Source organism: Vipera berus, assembly GCF_964194415.1.
Source record: "Vipera berus genome assembly, chromosome: 2".
In the NCBI taxonomy this organism is placed as follows: Eukaryota; Metazoa; Chordata; class Lepidosauria; order Squamata; family Viperidae; genus Vipera; species Vipera berus.
The window spans coordinates 201,089,335-201,110,999 of record NC_138203.1 but is presented as its reverse complement, the minus strand read 5'-3'; the positions used below and the strand labels follow the sequence as shown (position 1 = coordinate 201,110,999).

Genomic DNA, 21,665 nt, shown 5'->3' with positions numbered 1-21,665 from the left:
TCCCCGGCGACGGTATGGCGGCAGCCATGGCGGCCACCGTGCGGAGAGCGAAGTGTACCGCGATGGGGGAGGCGCCGTCGCTGTCGTCCTTGGCGCGAACGTCGCTTTTTCTTTTGCTCCTGGCCTTGCCGCTTCTGGCCCAGCTTCCAGACGGTGAGCCGCGATCGCTCGCTCGGCGAGGCAGGAAAGGTGGATAAACGGCGTGCGCGAAGTGCCGATGGAGAAAGCGGCGAGTTCCGGGGTCGGTTGGGAAGATTGGCTGGAATAAAGTCACGCAGCGGCTGCGCTGCTGTCCCATCTGCTTCCCTTTTTATAAGCCTTGGGCAACCGGCTTCTTTCCGGCGCACCGCGTAGACGGGTGGGATCACGCCCGGTCCTATCGTCCACAGCCCGGCGGAGTGGCCGTTCTGGTTGGGGATGATGGGGCTTTGTGCCTCAGTACATATGGAAGTCCTCTGCCTTTTTTCCCCCCCTCCTCAACCGGTGAAGCCTCTCGGACTTTGGAGGAGGTTCCGGGGGATGAAAGTGGCACTTTCTTGCTTTTTGTTGGTTCGGATTGGTCGGTCTGTCTGGGTTGCCCTAAGCCTGGCTCCCGCCTAATTAACAAGTTCTGTATAAAGGGCTGTACGAGCTGTGAAAGAAAGGCTGCGTTTAACATTTCTCTCTTTCTCAAACTTTCTACATACCTATACACTATTTATGTACGCATGCATGCATGTATGTATGTATGTAGAGTACGAGACATTCTGCTGCTTCCTCTTTTCGTGCAACTTCTGCATGTCTTGGCTCCGTAGTTGTGTTACAGAGAGAATTGCATGACTTTATTGGGGGTTCTAACCGTCCTTTTGAGTAATGTATGTGTGTGTTTATACACACATGCACCTAAGCTGTAATATTGTTTAGTTTTGAGGCAAATTAAATGGCTGGGTTTCTGGAAAGGAAAAGAGGGCAACTTCCGTGTAAAGGATAGTTCATGGAAAGGATAGTTCATAGAATAATTATACAATTTATGCATAGTTCTTGTGTTGATATTATGCATATTTGGGCATTGGGAGCTTGGTTAGTGAACCCATTTCAAGAAAAAAGGGTAGCTTGGCAATCCTGTTGGATAAATTTATCCATTTCCTGGCTACCTTTCAAGAATATGCACTTCTCAAAGCAATTGATAGGATAACATGATAAAGAAATATAATATTATTAAATATAATTGTAGATAAGAACAGATTCCAGTACAATTTAAGTACCATTAAGAAAAAACCTTTAAAACTAAAAATTGAAAAATAGAATAATTTCTAAAAGCAGTCATAATGTTGTCAGGAGGCAGTTTAGTAGAGTGATGCCATTTGTACTGATCTTAATGGTAGATTCGTGAACAGCCTATTCATAATTGATGTTAAACACAAACAGACTTAAATGAACGTGAGCAATTTTTCAAATAATTTTTATAGATTTTTTTATCCCACCTTTATTATTTTTATAAATAACTCAAGGCAGTGAATGTACCTAATACTGTACTTCCTCCTATTTTTCCTAAAACAGCAATGCTGTGTTATGAGTTAGTCTGAGAGTGGCCCAAAGTCATACAGCTGGTTTTCATGCCTGAGGCAGGACTAGAATTCAGTCTCCTGGCTTCTAGCCTGATGCCTTAACCACTAGACCAGTGATGGCAAGCCTTTTGGGCTTGTCAAAATTTTTTGAAAATGCCTAACTTGACCTAGCTAGCATGTCACCCTCCCCAACACTCATGAACAAAAGCAAACCAATTCTTTACAGATTTTTTTTAAAAAGGTTAGAGCCTAATCATGTGTGGTGCTATGTATTACAGTATATAAAGAAACATCAAATAATTTAAAAAAAAAGAAATATGAGAACTCATTTTCAGAGGGTTGAGAGGTTGTGCAAGCACACAACTCCATTCTTGTGCGGCTTTCAAGCCTCCAAAAATTGTGCAGTAATGGAGCGTGATTTCAAGAATAGTTGTCGGGTTTGGTGAACAGTGGTGTGTCACCCAAAATGTGGTGTATCATATTTGACATGTGAGTTATAGGTTCACCACTATTGCATTAGGTAAAACCACTGTTGTGTGGTCAAAGTCAGGATTTGAATTAGGAGCAGAAATGCACTGACAATTAGTGCAATACTAGAGTTTCTAACTGCAGCATGTATATTATGTAGCATGTATATTATCTATCATTGATCTTAAAACCATCTGTTCAAGACTTTCACAGTCTCTCTGATGTTAATAAATTAAAACTTTTTATATATTTGAGATATTATATACTTGAATTCCAGTATACATGGGATAGATTGAAACTTTGTGCTGCTTTACAGAACAAAGGTCAGAACACAAAAATAATCCCTCAGCTCAACATAAAATTGGATGGATAATATATTCCTGCCCATAAAACCAACCCAGCCTAATGGATACAGTAATCCAGCTCCTGGTATTAACAATCACTAGGATCCAGGAGAACTAACATAGACATTGTTTTTCCTTTTCATTCCACAATTTGTCATTAAGACATACAGTGATTAAGGCAACCAACCTATTCCTATTGAGGAAGTTCCTATTTAAAATAATAGACACTGGATTGCTAGGGAGGGTCTGCCTTTGTCCTTTTCCTGAATACCAAAGACTCCAAGGTTAGCTGTCTTTTTGCTCTCTGGGAAAGAAGAATTGGAATCCATAGCTTGGTTCTCGGCTGCAGAGGTCTTCCGGAAAGGCCTCTGACTGTGAAATGCAGGGCGGAGCTCCATTCTCAGCTACAGAATGAAGCTGCTCCTTCAACTGCAGAAGAAGTGGGCGAGGCAAGTGCGGGAGGCCTGTCTGCAATGGAAATCTCTACCCCACCCCCACCTTAGCTTGATTTTAGGTGTGTACCTAGCCCCAAAATTAGGGCTTATTTGGGGGGTAGGGCTTATATTAGGCCCATCCCCAAAAATCAAGCTAGGCCTTACTTTTGGGGAAACACGGTATGTCATTATAGGTGAGGTTATACAAACCACCAATGAATTATGTGTGGATCAACATGTAACCATTTAACTAGAAGCAATGCTAATAGTAATATAGATACAACCTATGTCATGAGATAGTGTTGACGTGGTAAAATGCCTTGTGCAGCTGTCTTGTTTTCACAAATTTCCATGCTGCTCAATAGTTAGTTTATATATATGTGTGTGTGTGTGTGTGCATGTAGATACGTACATATGTTTGTGTGTGAATGCATATATATGTTTGTCAGCTGAGATATTGTTAATCCTCTAACCATATCAATTTTTGTATCCTTATATACTGTAAAATTATCTGTTAAAGATTTCAAATTATTCTTATTTTTTCCTCCTGAAGATACTATACCTAAAGCAGAAGTACCTCAGAACGTTAAGTCAACTTATAAGGATGAAAACCAGAATTTATCCTCAGTTATGCCTGCAACCAGTGAGAACAGTATACAGAATAAAACAAATGAAGATACGCTTGCAACTTCTTTGCAAGTTGATGCTTCTGTTATACACGCACCCACTCTAGCAGAAGATAAAGTAGTCCAACCTCCTGTGTCACCTTCAGAAACTGTTAGCATTAATCAGCAAAATATTGATGTTTCAGAAGATGCAGATAGTAAAGAATATGACATGACAGACAGAAATATCTTTACTAGTTCCCTACCAACAGCAAAAGAACCTAAAGATTATGTGATGTATGATGTAGCTTCTAACTCTCAAAATAATCAAGATGACCAAGATGTATCAGAATTTGCAGAAGATTCAGGTATGGGGAACTTCAAGAATAAGAAGTCATTTGCTCATAACATGAAGGACACTACAGTCTCAGGATTGGAAGATGACAGTCATTTCTTTTTTCACCTTGTTATTTTTGCCTTCTTGGTTGCTGTAGTTTATATCACATATCACAATAAAAGAAAGGTAGGATGGGCTTTTTAACAATTTTCAATTTGATGTTAATATTAGAATATTGTTATTTTGAAATTTAGAGAGTTAATTAGCTTACTGGTAAATTTTATAAACTGAAAATCTAATACTTAGGTATTAAATCTTTTTTATTTCCTTGATTATTCTGGAAAATAAGGGCTAAGAAAAGTTGAATACGCTAAATCATAAAATGCAAAGTTGCAAACTTCAGAAAATTTCAGATTAAATAGATTTCTAGTGCAGAATAGTGAGATAATTTAACATCTGAAATTTCCAAGTGGTTGTTAATCTGCTTGAAATTAATCTTTACACAGCATTTCTAATATTTTACAAAAATAACAAACATTTACAAATCTAAGCAAACTAGGAAAAATAAATATTAGGCAGAAAGGTCCTATTAAACTAAACGTTCCAGCATTTTATGAATTAATGTGCAGGTTACATAAATTGTGAAATGTTATCTTAAATTTTAAATTTGTTTTTCTGAGACATGGAAGTATCATTGCTGTTGGCTTTTATTTATTGTGGATTTATGACAAACTACTTCAAGGTGGCAGAATAGATTTTTTTTTTATTGAAAAGTTTTAACATACAATTTTTCCCTTGAAAAAACCCCCCTCCCCCACCCTTCTCCCTCCCCCCCTTCCTCTCCCCCCTCCCCCCCTCCCCCCCGACTTCCCAGAGCTAAATACAAGGTATATATAAAAAAAAATCATAAACAACCATATACTAACAACCATAAACTCTAAAATCTATCACTCTCTAGCTTATATAGGATAAAACAAACCTTAGTAATATAAATATATATAAAAAAAACTAATATAGAAAAAGAAACAAAGAAAGAAGACTTATTCAAATATAAAACTTCTTAACCCTATACTTATTCTAGATAAACTCAAGCCATTTTCTCCCTTCCATAATATAGCGTTCCTGCAAGTAATCTTTCAAATAGGCCGAAATCTTGGCCATTTCAACCAGGTCGGAAACCTTTAAAGTCCACTCTTCTATGGTCGGCAGTTCCTCTTTCAGTACTAACCTATCAAAAGTCTTGCTGCCGTAATTAAATTCAACATCAACTTAGTATGTTCCACCAGACTTTTATCCAAAAAGCCTTAACCTTTTTACAAGTCCAGCATATATGAAAATATATTACGTCTTCATCACCGCACCTCCAACATTTAGGCTAATAATTCAAATACATACTTAGCTTTTTAAAATCTAAATACCATCTATAAAACATTTTGTAAAAGTTCTCTCTTAGATTTCAAACTTGTATAAATTTTACATTCCTCACCCAAATCTTTTCCCACCTCCCACTACTTGGCTGTAAGTACGTTGTGAAAGTTCCATAGACTTCTGCTAATCTTGTTCTTTTATCTTTTTTGATCGTTTTAAAGCAGCACGCGTCACCCTCTGTTCTCTGGGATCATCCAAAGGTGTTATAACTTGATCTCCTCCAGCACCATTCTCCTCTGTCTGCCCATCTTCAGCCTCTTGATGTTCACCTTCTCCAGATCCCTTTGCAGCTTCCAGAAGTGTTAATGGGGTTGCTTTTAAAACATTATTGTAAAAATCACGCGCTTGCATCACAGTAACCAGACGGTACCTTTTACCTTCATGCATCACCATCAACCCAGCTGGGATCTCCCATCTGAACCTTATATCTCGTTGCTTGAGCTCTTGCACAAGAAATGTAAAATCCTTCCTTCTCCTTAAAATCTTTGGAGGAATTTCTTTTAGAACCAGAACTTCTTGATCAGCAATCACGACTTTAGTATCATAGGCAGCTTGTATAACTTCATCTCTAATTTCCCTTTTTACAAAATAAACCACCACATCTCTAGGCAACTTTCTCTGTCTAGCAATCCATGAGTTCACACGAAACACTTTATCCATGCCTCCTTTTATTTCAGATGCTGGCTGATTCAATACCACTTCGAGAGCCTCAGAAACCAGCTGCTTTAGATCTTCCTTAATATTCTCCTTTAAACCTCTGATTCTAATGGCAAACTGCATCTGGAAATATTGAGCAAGACTCAATTCTCTATCCATTTTGTCTCTTAAATCTTCATTCTCCAATACTTTTGCTTCTAATATGGCATTCTTTTGAGTCAAATCTTCCACTTTTTCATCCAAATCATCCACACATTCAGCCACTTTATACACTGAAGACAAAATGTCTACCTTCATCACCCTGAACTTCTGTTCCATCCTCTCCTCCATTCTCTCCTCCAACTTCTTCAATTTCTCCTCCATCTGTGCAAATTTATCACCCATTGATTTCAAAATTACCTGGGTATGTTTTTCAAGAGCATCTTGTAAGTCCTTCGATGTCAATACATCAGGAGGATGCAATGCCTGCAATGATGATTGTTGCACCGGAGAAGTTCCAGCACTCCGAAGAGTTTTAGGGGGAGGTTTAGCCGCCATCTTTTACTTTCAATTGTGACGCACTTTCACTTTAAGTTTAAAAAGTCCATCAAGCTCGAGAGTAAAATAAAATAATCCTCTTCACCTTTTCCTCTTGTACCGCTCCGCCTGCTCTTTTTATTCCATAGTCCTTCCTTCAGGCAGGGGTGGTCGCAGATGCCTGGCTCTGCTCCATGAAATCAGGAGCAGAGGCGCTGGCCAGCTGGGAGCGACCCAGGCTACGGGGGAGTTCGATCCTTCGGCCGCCCAAGCTACAAGCTCAGGCGGCCCCGGAGAACTCGACCCCTACCTGGGGCCTCACCCCCTCCTCTTCTCCCGAGGAGGGGGCTTCAAATTCGCCCGAACAGCTGATCGGCGCTGTTTCGGGCGAAAATCACTCAGCTGAGCCGCGGGCAGCCCGGGAAGGCTGTCTCCGGCGCCGCGCAGCCACCGGAAGTCAAGGTGGCAGAATAGATTTTGTCTATAAATCTATTTAAATCTGAGATTTGTCTTCCTCTGTCCGTAGTTATATTTTCTACAATATCTGCATTAATATAGAAGTCTTTGTTAAGAAGACAGTAAATTCTTTTGTTGAACCTGTTTTTAAATTTTAATCAGATACATGAATTTTTATAGGACTGCTATTACAGATGTATTTTAACTGGGTTTTAGATTCACAGATGTAACTTAGACTAGGGCAAATTAAAAAGTACAGCATCCATGGAAATAAAAATCCTTTCTCCCATATCTGCATTCAGTTTCACTTATAGGACATTGGATTTTTTATTGCAGTTTATCCATCTGCAGCATGTCAGGTTTGTTCTTTAAAAGTGTAAATCTGGCACTGATTTATAAGGAAAAATTATAGTAAATCATTTTTGGTTCAATCATAAATGGTCAAAATCAAGCAAAATATATTTTATGTCATTATGCTGTGAAACCTATCAAAGATAAGGCAGGCAGTTTGCTTATTAATACAGATAACCCTATGATTAAGAACCTAATGTGAATGTGAAGACTTGACGAAAAGTATATAAAATTTGCAAAGGATAATCTGAAAATATTGTTATAAATCTTTTTAAACGTGCAGATGTTTTAACTTTAAAATTATCTTTCCCTTTCAGATAATTTTGTTGGTTCAGAAGAGAAGGTGGCGAGATGGCCTGTGTTCCAGAACAGTTGGATATCAACGTTTAGATCAAAATGTGAATGAGGCTATGCCTTCATTAAAAATTACCAATGAATATATTTTTTAAAAGTAGCATGACCCAAATTTGCGGAATTAGGAATTTTCTTTGCCTTTCAAAATATAATATGGATGATTGCCATAAGCAGTTATGTGTGTGTTCTCTTTTTACTTTGAAAGTTTTAGCCTTATATGAGGATATGCAAAGTAAATGTTTATTTTGGTGAAAGTTGGACTTCATTATTTTTGTATATACAGCTTATTGTTCATCAGTTGATTTATTTTTCATTCATTCTCTGCCTGGAGCAGTTAATAGTCCTAGCTACAACTTTTCCAGTTGATCAGTATTCAGCATATTAAAGAATGTACCAGATTCCCTATTTGGATAATTGTCCTTGTTTCTCTCCTAATGCAAATTGCTTAATACTACATACAGGGTATCGATATAATTCTAGCCAAATGATTTCTTAAAAGATTGTGTTAATATTTCTTCTCTGAAACATTTGCATAAGGACATGCTTTAAAAGAATATGATTTTTTTGACATTCAAATTGCCGATTCATTGATCTTACACAATTTAGAAATAGGATGTCTGATGAATCTGATCTTAGTTTTTCTTAGCACTTAGCAGTGTAGTAGAAGGAAGCACCATTCAGAATGAAGACGAAGTTTTTCTGGCTAGAAAGTGGCAAAAATGCATTTAGCATGGAGGCATATCTTTGTATTAGGTAAATCTGAATGTGGAAGTGAGGTAAATCTGAAAAACAAAGATTGCATCCAACAGTGTCATTCTGCCAACAAGTGCAAGATGAACATGAATGGCAGAACTGATTCTTTTTTCTCTTTATTCCCCCTCTATGCCTCTCCAAAGTTCTGGAGAAAATTTGACATAGTATGGCTATATGGATATAAAAAATATAAAAAGAATGCAAAATTACATTGTACAAATTGACTATTATGGATGTTGATTTGAATTAATTTAAATTACTTAGATAAATACAGCATAGTAATTAGTTGCAGGCAGTTAAAAAAAACAACCAGCATTTGAATCTGCCCATTTTTGGAGAATACTGCACCATTTTCTTTAACTTTGAAAATTTCTTTTGAAGTGTATGACAAATTACTGATATGATTGCATTTTTTTGAATGCATATTTTGCTGTTTATATTAATTGACATAAATTGTAAAATATTTGTTAGCAGTTTCACTTACTGTAAAAATACTGCCTGTGAATTGTAACTACCATAGGGCTGAAAAACCTGTAAATACTAATGACCTTATTTTCAAGTGATGCAATGTTATGAACACTTTTAAACTCTGGACTGAGAAAATTTGCAGTGAGCATGGTATTCTTTCTGTTAGTAAATTAAGTAACAGAGCTTCTTAATTTAGTATTCTTAAATGTGAGAAAGTAAAATACAGAAATATGCATAGGACTGTTTTCTTTCAGAATTCCTATGAACTTGACTCATTTTTAATAGGATCTTTCAAATAAACACTATAACTAGCTTGATTTGTATATCCTTGTAGAAAATACTTTCTTCACTATGACTGCATAAAAGTTTGAACAATACAACAATCGCTACTAACCCTAGAGCAGCAAAAAAATAGTGGAAAAAGTGACTAAAGGAAGAGGCAAGTTAACTGTAAGCTTCAGTTTAGAATTTCAGGTGAAGGTTAGCTGTTTATGTCACAGTTTTATTTTTGAATTGTGAGGCTTATTTTGTCCCACATATCACTGAAGATTAAGAAACAGTTCAGTTTTTTTTAATAGAACTTGGATAAATTTTTAAGCATAGTACCATAAAACTGGCAAATGACAGAATAACATCTGGAAGACTTTTATGTGAAAGCCACTTCAATTTGGAAGGACTACTTAAATATATTTGATAACATTTTAGGAGAAATAAGTTTGTGTAAATAAATAAATAGCAGCTACCATGTATAGAGACAGTCAGTTCCAAGTTCCAATACTTGTAGCATTGTTTCTTTGAATAGTGAGGAAACCATAGATCTGTGCAAATAACATGGAATAATGTATTATGTAGCATCAGTTATCCCTTAGATATTGATCTGATAGTTCATAACAACAAGAAAATCTTTAACATTTTTAGACAGTTGTTTCCTTGCTCTTAGTTTTTACATACCAATAGTGATCTTTACTTAGGCTGTTGTATAGATACTGACTTTAAAAACATTACAGCCATCAGAGATTTCTTTCCTACAGGAAATGGAAAGTACCTTATGAGCAGTTTGCTGTTTTGCCATTTTCTGTCAGTTTTCTATATCTGCTTTAGAATACAGATCAAGATCAATAAATTCTCATATATTTACTCCCAGGATTTATATAGTCTCTAATTTAAGATGGTCTCTTTGTATACCACCAGATTCACCACTGATTAGCAGATATCTACTAATAATGAATGGATATAAATTTCCGTTCTATCTCAGCAAATAGTGTACAAGACCCATGTTTTGATAATCATGGAATAGTTAAACTGCTTCTAGACTGAAATGCTGACTAACTGAATTTTTAAAATGGCTCTTCTAAAATGTGAAGAAGTTAATTGGCAATGAGGTAAGCAGGATTGTTAGTGATAATAAGCAATAATATTTTAGCTCTAAATTTCAAAAGGAGAAATGGTGACTAGGAAAATCAGTTGATACCCATATAGCTTCAAAAGCCAATTTTTGGTGCTGCACAAAGTATTTGAGAGGGCATTTTTCAAAAGTATAGACATGCCCATTGGATATGTTGCTTGAAGCACCAAGGGAGTTCAATCTCTGAAAGGCACAAACTTGCTAGAATCTTTACATTGGAGGGAATCCTGGTACAAATGATTCCTTTGGCTGCTCATAAAGGCCGCAGAGTAGCTATGCCAAGCTTTGCAGGAGGATACTATTATGATAAAAGTGAGCTGACCCTACCATCTGAGAAGATGCCCTTTTATGGTAATTACTCATAATATCTTAACTGTCCTTCCGTGCCTACCTAATACTATTTAGGGCTTGTGCACTCTGCTGGGTGCCCTGTGTTCACTAGTCTTGTTCTGTAAAGAAACGACACAGATTTCCATTTGTTTTCGTTCCTGATAAAAGTCCAAATTTTCCACAATGGTTTGTAAACCAAGGTTTATGGCAGGGGTCCCCAACCCATGGTCTGTGGACCGGGACCGGGCCGTGGCATGCCAGAAACCAGTCTGCGCAAGCAAAGCCCCATCCATGGGATGCAGGCAGTACATGAAAGCACGCCCCCTGTGGTCCGCAGAAAAACCTTCATGGAACCAGTCCCTGGTGCTCAAAAGGTTGGGGACCTCTGGTTTATGGTATAACATGAAGTGTGATAAGCCAGTTTGGTTTAGTCAGTTTGGCTACATTAACAATGCAATTGTGCCGTGGGTGAACCAGTGAATAATGCAGGATCCTGGGACACATATATTTGCTTTCATTTGTCAGTGAATAGTATTTAATGTTGCTTAGCATGTATTTTTTTGTCCTTAGATAAAACTAAGCTTGTTTCCTTACATCAAAAGATATCTGCTGACTATGCAGCAGGGGGCAGTGTGACTACATATTACAACATTAAAAACCTGTTAAATCTGAAAAGAGGAATTAAGTTTCCAAACAGACTGAAAGGTGTTCAGACAATAGCTGTGTGTCATAACAACACACATCCTTTTGTTTTGGTTTATCTGTTTAGGTAAGATGGAATAATTCTGGCAAGCAAGATAAAAAGTTTTGAATGTCTCTTCTCATTGGCACTGATCATTTCCCCCATTGCACCCCCCTGTTTTGCATGATTTTCATCTGTCCTCTCCCATGAAAGATCATCAGCCCCACTCTAGAATTTACATTTGGCTGGAAAAGAGAGTAAGAGGCAAGATGGAGTGATAGTTTGTTAAGCTACCTAGTTGAGATATCTAAAATAACTAGTTGGAAGCAGTGTATATTACCTCTAGAACTCAATCTTACTATTCACGATTAAGAAAGAAAGAAAAGTCAGTTTTCTCCTTCCCATGAAATAAGAGCAAACATTTTGTCAAGGTTAAGAATTGTATTTGAAGGATGATGGGCGTAATTAAAGCCAAGAGTAAACTGGAAGTTTCTTATTGGACTTACAGTTCATACATTGTTTTTGTTTCAACTCTTGCTTGGTTGCTGCATTACATTTCTTGTGGTATTGTCTTGCTGTAACCTGAAAATGAATGTTTGCTTAAAATTAGTTTTTAATTTACATCTGAACTTGTTCAACAATGATATGAATTCTACCTACTATCAGATATTTAAAATAGACTTTATAATATTGAATCTACTACCTAAAGATTTTGATAGTCTAAAACATTTGGAAGGTACCAAACTGCCAATTGTGGTAGAGACAATGATAAGAGCAATCCATATATCGATAGACAAAGGGATGACCTTCACCTACTTTTCATACTATTATGGTGAAAAAGTTTGATATGACTCATAATGAATGTTGGGTGTCCTTTTTAAAGTTTACTCCCCATCTTAAAATGCAATCACCATTGTTTTATACTTGATCCCTTGTAAGATTTCTGCTAGGCTGCCCCAAGGTATTCTGCTGCCAGTACCTTTCCTATTCTGTCTACAGAAGCTGACTGGGCAGCCATACTTCATCAAACTCAAAGAAGAAAGCTAGTATAAAGGGCCATAGATAGATTAGCATATTTAGGGGAAAAGTTGGGAATCTCAAGAATCTGCCATTTCTGTGCCTCAGCTTCTGCCACCAGCAATAAACTGTTTGCTGCCTGATGGTAGGGTTGTCTCCTTTTGCCGATGTAAGCAGGGAAAGAAGGTCACCCAAATTAAGAGAATGGGAGAACAAACACTGTGGAGGCTGCATAACCTTCTTATAAATAACAGATTTGAAATTTGAAAGATGATTCAGTACTAAAGAATTAAGCTGATCCTCTTTCCCTTTCTATTTCTGGTTTGCCAGCTTCATTTTTGTAAAGGCCAGCTGTTCTCCAAGCCACTTCTTGCTGTTCATGTTTGTATTCACTAGTGAAGTAACATTACTTCAGTCAGTCTTCTATGAAATTCTGTATTATATGATGGATCTAAAATCAATTGAAATTGGATATTGTGTGAAAGGAGATTATAGTAAGATGAATCTTACGCAATAAAACTCAAGATATTCCGGAGCAACACCTTATTTATCTGATAAAAGGCTAAGGGTTTCCCCCCCCCTTCCAGGTAGTTATCCAGAAGTAGTGATCGTTATGGTGAGGAGATGGTCTTGTTTTGATTACAATAAGAATAGAAAAATCCCTTGAAGACAAATGGGTGGAAGATAAAACATGCTACTGAAAAGCACGATGACTCTGATTGTCGCCATTCTGGAATGATCTTAGTCCAGGGTGTCCAACATTGGCATCTTTAAAACTTGTGGACTTCAATTCCCAGAATTCCAGGATTTGAAATCCACAAGTCTTAAAATTGCCAGGGTTGGACACCTCCGCATTAGCCCTTACTGGAAGGCTGCTTCCCTGTGAATTTTAACCCTTTCTGTGATGCCTCAACATGGCTTCCTTTCCATTCGTTTCTTTCCACCTCCACTTTTCCATTCAGTGTTTCTTCACCTCTTTTTCATGGAGGTATCTATACATCTGACCTCATTTCCACCCTGTTTTCTTCCTCTTGAAATTTCTGCTTAAAGGAGGCAAGGGAATGTATGACCTTGGGTAGCTATAAACTTTGCATCGAAATGGTTCATATATAAAAAAATAACTGGTTATGATATGCAGATGGAAATTAATTTTTGGGGTACCTTATTTGCAATCAGAAGTTATCGATTCAATTTCTTTTTTCAAATCATTTTCAGGCTTTGCTTTTAATTTTAGCTTCCAGGAGGCAGGCAAATGCATTTGTAAACAAATAAACACACACATAAATATACATCATACATATTTGTGTTTCAAACAGAAATTTATGGGTAAGAGAGGGGAATCTCTTGAAAAAGATTTACTGTTACTGTAAATTGACCTAATAGGGAAGCTATGAGCACCTTTTTCCCTATGCTCATCTTAAATATTATTTTATAATATTTACTTATCTTTCTTTTCAATAAATACTACATATGGGAAATCATTGGATCCTGTAACATACAGATTTAGGGAGACTGCTAAAATGACAAATAATTCTGATCAATTACTTTGAATAGCTTTATTGAACCACTGCTTAACAATTCTATGTTTGACAAGTGTTGTTTGTTAAGAAGAGTTCTATAGAATTTATGAAGCAGTATGCAGTTTCTGTACATTTATATTGATCAACAGTGAGATCAAGACAACCAAATTCAGGTCATGAATACTTCCAACCTTGGTCTCTGTGTGAAACCAAAATCACTTGCTGGAGCCTAAAGAGCTTATTCACTTTAATCTAGAATGCTTAGTGGGTAAAAATTGCACCAGGCTGTCTTAGTTGATGCTGGAATTAATCATTTGACTCTTGGTTCGTATAATGAGACTGGGAAGAGCTGTGAAGGAATACACTCTAAAATGTAAAATCAAAATTGTTGTTTGATTGTTTTAATATTTTCAGTGTGGTAAACAGAGAATTACTACTATTCAGTTGCAGCACAAACTGCTATATAATTGTATTCTATAGTTGATTCATGGAAGTATACATTTCCCCCTTCCTTTATAACAGGATAGCCAGGAACATCCGACCTCTGCTGGGAGCTACTTTGTCAGCCTGTTAAAAAAGAAACAGTTGACCTGCTCCTTGATATTCTTAGGAAGTAAATTGTTTTTAAGATATTTTACCTCTGTCATCAAGTAGATCAAATAGAAATCATTAAAACAGTCAATGGAACATAGAAAAGCACTAAGAATAATGACAGTTTTAAAAAATGGAATATCTATATTGTTAAGTGTTTGTTGGCAGAAGCTTTCGAACTGCTAGGTTGGCAGAAGCTGGGACGAGTAACAGGTGCTCAATAGGGACCACTACGGTGGGAAGGTAACAGCGTTCCGTGCGCCTTTGGCGTCTAGTCATGCCGGCCACATGACCACGGAGACGTCCTCGGACAAGCGCTGGCTCTTCGGCTTTGAAACGGAGATGAGCACCGGCCCCTAGAGTTGGAAACGACTAGCACGCATGTGCGGGGGAACCTTTACCTTTACCTTTTTAAGTGTTTGTTAAGTATTTTGAATACCTTGCTAGGCCCCAAACACGGGGCAAATCTTATTTCCTGTTTCAGCCTAACCCAAGGCCATCTGCAGGCTCTAGTCACAACAGTGACAGCTCATATTTTGTAAATTTTTTTTTGGATATATATATGGTAAGGTACTCCAAGCCAAAAAAAGCATTACATAATTCTGAGTTTTAGATGTTGAAGTCATAGTGATGATCCTCTAGTACAAAGATGGACATTTACGGCCCCCTTACGACTTGCAGATTTCAACCATCCAGAATTTCTGAGCCAGCCATGCTGGCTCAGAATTCTGGGAGTTGAAGTCCATAAGTCACAAAAGGGCCATAAATACCCACCCCTGATCTAGTGATTATTCTTGTTTTTCTGCTTTAGACGTTGATTGCTGATAATGGACCAGCTAATATATTAATCAGATGGGTTCACACATTAAGGCATGGATTACGTACCAATGGCTTATTGTATAAACCTCTATTATTTGAATTCCTACTAAACTATAAACCATGGTTAATAAATCTAGTTCTATCAGATCTGGATACTAAAACTCACAATGGCAGCTAAGAGTGAGAGCTTTCTGAATTGCAACCTAGATCTGGCAGCTCTAATAAATCAGAATAGCTGGAGGTATGGAATATGCCAAGCCAAAACTGAACAGAGCATGTTATGGCTTAATGTAATAAGTCATAATCCAACTATCGTGACAAATGGTGTGCTATACTGTATACATTTTTAAAATGATTAGGAAGGAGTGATTGCATTATGTGTGTCAGTGACTCTCCTATGTGAAAGTCAGATGTTATGTCAGCTTCTGTTCTTGTAGGCTTTTCAGCAGGTCTTTTGCAGTATATAAGTGTAGATGTGTTATCCATATCCCAGTCCATCCTCTTTCAAGCTTTGCATGATGCTGCATCCAAATGTGAATATTGCTTCAGCAGGACTGGCTGCTGGCACATTACACTGGGTTAACTTGTGCAATGTCAACATTTATGACAGTGATTTGTGCAAAAACGGCAATCAAGAAAAATTCCTTGATGCAAAGTTTGTTAGTTCAGATACTTGTACTTCCATGGACTCTTTCAATTTCTTTGTGTATTATTATGTAAATATGTAGCTGTCAATAGAGTACATTCTTTGTAATGTGCCTTTGGAATACACCTTCTGTATTCTCCTGCCAGAAGGCAAAAGTTCAAGTGCTACATTAATGTTACTGATCTCAAGACTTGCATGTCCATTCTCCCTGATGTCAAATGCTTTGTGAATGCATGAGCTTCCTTAAGGCATTACGATGCTATATTGAATCTGTTTCAAGTGTGCAGCAAAAGATCTCCCTGCTGTATGGATTTGTTCCATGAGAAAGCTAGGTCGCAATAGAAGAGTTTGTAGCTCAGGACTTAACCGTGGAATCCTTGGTGCCCTCTGAGCACCAAGCTTGAAGAGCACCAAGGATTCCAAAGCTAGATCTTTAGCTGAGCGCTGTTTATTTAGGGTATATTTGGGCTTCTTCTCGATAGAGGTGTCACTTAAGATTCTTTAAATTGTTTGGATTAAAAAAAACAAGCATTCTCAGAAGCATTACTAATTTCCCCCCATCAAATTGTAGAAAAAATATTCATATACACATGGATGGACATCACCAATTTCAAGATATTTTTATTTTATATAAAATGAATGTATTCCTTGATAAGATTAAAAATACGAATCCCAGGCATGTTAAAATTAACAAACAAATGAACACTGGGATAGAATTAAAAACTAAAACAGTTTTTATTGCTGAAAAATCAAGCTTTCGTTGGCCAACTGCCAACATCGTCAGGATGGAGATGCTGGGGTGAATGTATAAATATATCTTCTGATGGATGGCCACTAGATGTCAGTATAGGGCTTGATGTCAATATAGGCCTGACTTTTTCTTCTCTAAAAAGGAAAGAGAATTAGGCTAAATCAACTTTTAAGTAATGACAATTCATGTCTCAATTCTTCTCTTGGGGATTACTAAGTTTGTCTGTCCTGTGGAAGGGAAAAAAGAGCCTGAATCTGGACTGTTCTACAAATGTACCTGTGTCTACAGAGAGGTAACTCTACTCCTGCAATAATTTGTAGAAAGGTACAAATTTCAATCCTGGGCATTTCCAGAGAGAGTTGGATAAGATTTTGATTTGAAACCTAGTTGAGCATCCAGTCAGTTTAGGCCTCAGGTTTGAAGCCCACATGCAGGTCTCCCAAGAGCCTCTAAAATCTGCTAGTTGTAATTTTTAATTCTATTTAATTAAATTAACAGTAATTAAATCAAATAGAGAGATGTTAGTTTTGGCTTCCCCAATTAATTTACAAATGCTAGCTCACTGCACCATTTAAATGCCAAATGTGGGTCTTGACTTGAAAAAAAAATGTGGGCAATGCTTTCTTAGATAGACGAAGAATTTTAAAATTCCAAGGAGGGCATTTCAATATTGTCTGCCTTGCTTTCTCCAACTGGAACTGTTCCTTCTCCAACTGCACTGTTCCATCCAGCATGTTCATCTTAGAAAAAAACTTTTGATGAGGGGTACTCTCTGAGTTTGTTTTCTTGCAGATGTTTCATTACCCAAGCTAGGTAACATGACTAGCACTGATAATGTTACCTAGTTTGGTTAATGAAATGTCTGCAAGAAAACAACCAGCTCAGAAACTTACCAAGGACCCCTCATTTCAACCCCCGAGTTATCATCTTTTGATGATCTTGCATTTTCCTGAGAGTAAGAAGCTGAAGACAGGAGAGAGTTGGAGGGTTTTATTTTGGTATGGCTCCAATATTGTGGAATGGTTTTACTTTTTGAATTATCAGAATTGTCCCAACATAACCTGACAGTGAGAACAATTAACCAATGGAACAACTTGCTTCCAGAAGTTGTGGGCACTCCATCACTGGAAGTTTTTAAGAAGAGACCAGACAACCCTTAAGTACTGTAGGGTTTCCTACTTAAGCAGGGAGTTGGACTAGAAGACCTCCAAGGTCCCTTCCACCTCTATTATTCTGTTAACCCTCCAGAAAGCTTCAGGACTGTAATAATTACAATAACTGGTGTCAAAATAATAATAAGAACAACAACAACAACAAAATAATAATAATAATAATAATAATAATAATAATAATAATAATAATAATAATAATAATAATAATAATAATAATAATAATAATAATAATATAATGTTGGAAGTGACCTTGGAGATCATCTAGTCCAAACCCCTGCTCAGGGAGGATATTGGATCAGAAAGGCTTGTTCTGCAGATTCTCTTCTGCTGGCCCTTCTGATTTTCCTAATATGAATATCAGAACCAATTTGGTGGGTTCCTATTATCAGGTACTCCCCTCCACCCTTTATAGATGAGGAAGAGAAGGTTTGTTGAGAGGTGGCTTCAGATGTTGCTGGCTGAGACATTTTGTGCTTATCTGTTATCTGGAAGGGCAGGATCTGATTGGCCATTACTATTTTATGAGTATTGAAGATTCCTATGAAGTTACTAGGATACTATTATTGTAGTATCCTGGTAACTGAAAATAGGCAAGTATCCTGATCAAACTCTAATTTATAGATAAGAAACCAGAAGATGTGGTAGCTGGCTGACCGGCCATACTCAGTGTGTGGTCCTCAATGGAACTGCATCTCCATGGAGGGAAGTGTGTAATGGGGTGCCCCAGGGCTCTGTTCTGGGCCCAGTGCTCTTCAACATCTTCATCAACAATTTGGACAAAGGGATAAATGGGAAACTCATCAAATTTGCAGACGACACCAAGCTGGCAGGAATAGCCAGAAGACAGGCTTAAGATACAGGAGGATCTGGACAGACTTGAACACTGGGCGCTATCTAACAAAATGAAATTCATAGGTGAAAAAAGTAAGGCTCTACATTTAGGCAAGAAAAACCAAATGTACAGGTATAGTATAGGGGGTACCTTGCTCAATAGTAGTAACTGTGAGAGGGATCTCGGAGTCCTAGTGGACAATCACTTCAATATGAGCCAGCAGTGTGCTGCAGCTGCCAAAAAAGCCAACACAGTGCTAGGCTGCATTAACAGATGGATAGAATCAAGATCATGTGAAGTACTAATACCACTTTACAATGCCTTGGTAAGGCCACACTTGGAATACTGCATCCAGTTTTGGTCACCACAATGTAAAAAAGATGTTGAGACTTTAGAAAGAGTACAGAGAAGAGCAACAAAGATGATTAGAAGTCTGGAGGCTAAAACATATAAGGAACAGCTGCTGGAATTGTGTATGTCTAGTTTAATGAAGAGAAGTACTAAGGGTGACATGATAGCAGTGTTCCAATATCTCAGGGGCTGCCACAAAGAAGAGGGAGTCAAGCTATACTCCAAAGCTCCCAAAGGCAGGACAAGAAGCAACTGATGGAAACTAATCAAGGAGAGAAGCAATGTAGAACTAGAACAATTAACCAATGGAACAACCTGCCTCCAAAAGCTGTGAATGCTCCAACACTGGAGGTTTTTAAGAAGAGACTGGCCAGCCATTTGTCTGAAATGGTATAGGGCAGGGGTCAGCAACCTGAAACAGTGAAAGAGCCACTCGGAACCAGTTCCCTCACAAAAGGAAAAACCGGGAGCCGCAAAAAATGTGTTCACATGCGAGTACATGCGCACATGCGCAGAACAGGGTTTGACTGAAGAGTGGAGCCAAGGCGAGATATGCACCTACCCTGCATATTTGAATTGATTGGTTGAACTTTTTTAGTCCCACTTTTTTCTTTTTTTTTTTTGGACTGCACATGGCAGAGGACTGGGAGCCGCAGGAGACGGCTGAAAGAGCCGTATGCGGCTCCGGAGCCGCGGGTTGCAGACCTATGGTATAGGGTTTCCTGCCTGAGTAGGGGGTTGGACTAGATGACCTCCAAGGTCCCTTCCAACTTTACTATTATGATTATGATTATAACCAAAACTTCGGCACAACAATGAGAGAACACCTCTTTATAAGCTCTCTCCTTGAGTTGTTTTACAAACCTTCTGGGGGATAAAAGTACAGATATAATACTGGGCAATTATGGAATAGGGGAATTCCCTTTCACAAATACAGATTTCCCAGTTGTTTACTCTTATTTTACAGTTTCTTTCATGACAATATGAAGGTTGAAGACTTAGCACTGATGGCATACATCCTACTGAAACACTAAAAATGGAGCTCTAGAGACACAAAACTGGTAGAGCCCCAGTTCAGCCTATGTGTTTTACTTCTGAGTAAGCACCATTACCTAACTGATGCAAGAAGAGGGTAATCTGAACTGGGGACATAGGACTGACTATAAAGCTTTATCAATCCTAAGAGAACTCAACCCTGACTCTTCTTTGGTAGGACAGATACTGTAGTTGAAGCTCAAATAGTCTGGCCATCAATGAGAAGAGAGGACTCATTGGAGAAGACCCTGATGATGGGAAAGGTTGAAGGCAAAAAAAGAAAAGGGGATGGCACAATGAACATGAATTTTGGCAAACTCCGGGAGATAATGGGAGACAAGGGCTTCTCATGTTATGGTCTAAGTCAGACAGGACTTAGTGACTGAAAAACAACAAATAAAGCTTTAACAAGATTTTGTAGATAACATAAATGAAGATTTTATTTTTCTTAATGTCCATCTTTCTTATCTTATGAAAGTAACGAAGGTGACAATTCCATTAATTCCTTACAGCAGCTGCTTGCTTTCCAGAAGAATACATTAAGTGACCAGAGTGCTTAAGAAGAAAAAGTCTGGCTACATTTGGCTTTTAAAACATACAAAAAGTATTTTGGGGGTGTGTGCAGGGGCATTAGCGCCATTACTATTCCAGGCATGCTATGACCAGTTAGCTTTTAGACAAACAATGTGTGAATATATTTGGGGCATGCAGTTGTTAAATTCTGTTTGGGAAAGCTTATTTTGTTGAGCGGAATATTTAGAATTCATGAATGACTCCAAAGTCCTCCAGAGCAACAATTTTGTGAATTTCGTGGGTAAGAAAAAGCAGCAGCAACAAAACAGAGCACTCAACAAAGGGGAAATATGGAGTGCAGAGAGATCCTTTCATATTATGTACAGACAAAGCCATAAAGACTATTTGAAAGATATGCAGACAATTATTAGTGCTGAGACCCCTTTTTCATCAACCAATTCAATAGGATTCAGTGTAGTTACTGTGGTAAAAGGTAGATTTTCCTAAAGTTCTCCAAAGAACAGAATACAGTTTTTAGCTTATGATAGTTATGGTTGGTCAGCAAGCTTTAAAGTAATCTTCAATGAGATTCTGAATCACACACCAAAGTAATGAATGTTCCACTGAGCCAATAGAAAAAAAACAGAGAACATGAACCACAGATCGTAGCTTGGTTCACACCTACTGGTAAGATGTTAAACACTGCAGAATATTGTAGGAAATTTGTGTGGACAAAAAATTATAATGGTTGTGTTTAAGAACACGACCAACTGTATGATCTATTAATCTTCTTTTGTGTTAGAAACCGAGAAAACTTAACAAAAGCTGTTATTTATTGCAGAGTTAAATAATCTAGACTGAACACAGGATTTTGCAAAGGTCTGCATAATTGCTAGTTTTTTGATACAACAAAAGAGCATTATTGAAAATTTACATGGAGGTTTCTAGTCTTCTTTAACCTGTTGCTCTTCTGATATGTTGGACTATGAGTCTCATTGTTCCTGGTCACCAGGGCTAATGAGATTTGAGGATTAACATAACTATTAGGAAGTAGGGCAAGCAAGACACTGAACATGAGTCCCATTTGAACCACCCATGAGCATCTCTTACTGTATGATTACAAAAAAGCTCTATTATACTTTTTTTTTGTAATTATCAAAATCATGATCATGCATTTTTCTTGTTCATGAAAAAGCTGTATAAGGGATTTCCAGTCGACCATAAATGTAGATACTGTTTTTTCTCTTAAATCGAAGAGGTAAATCTCCGCTAGCTCTGTCATC

General features: G+C 37.7%; 1 protein-coding gene across 1 annotated transcript; it reads left to right on the top strand.

The window, feature by feature from the left end:
- Positions 1–9,041, top strand: LOC308662163 (keratinocyte-associated transmembrane protein 2). Its single transcript, XM_081317680.1, has 3 exons — positions 1–153; positions 3,347–3,921; positions 7,461–9,041. Exons 1-3 carry the CDS (start codon positions 15–17, stop codon positions 7,590–7,592), a joined length of 846 nt encoding a protein of 281 aa, XP_081173806.1. The 5' UTR covers positions 1–14; the 3' UTR covers positions 7,593–9,041.
- Positions 9,042–21,665: the final 12,624 nt, after the last annotated feature.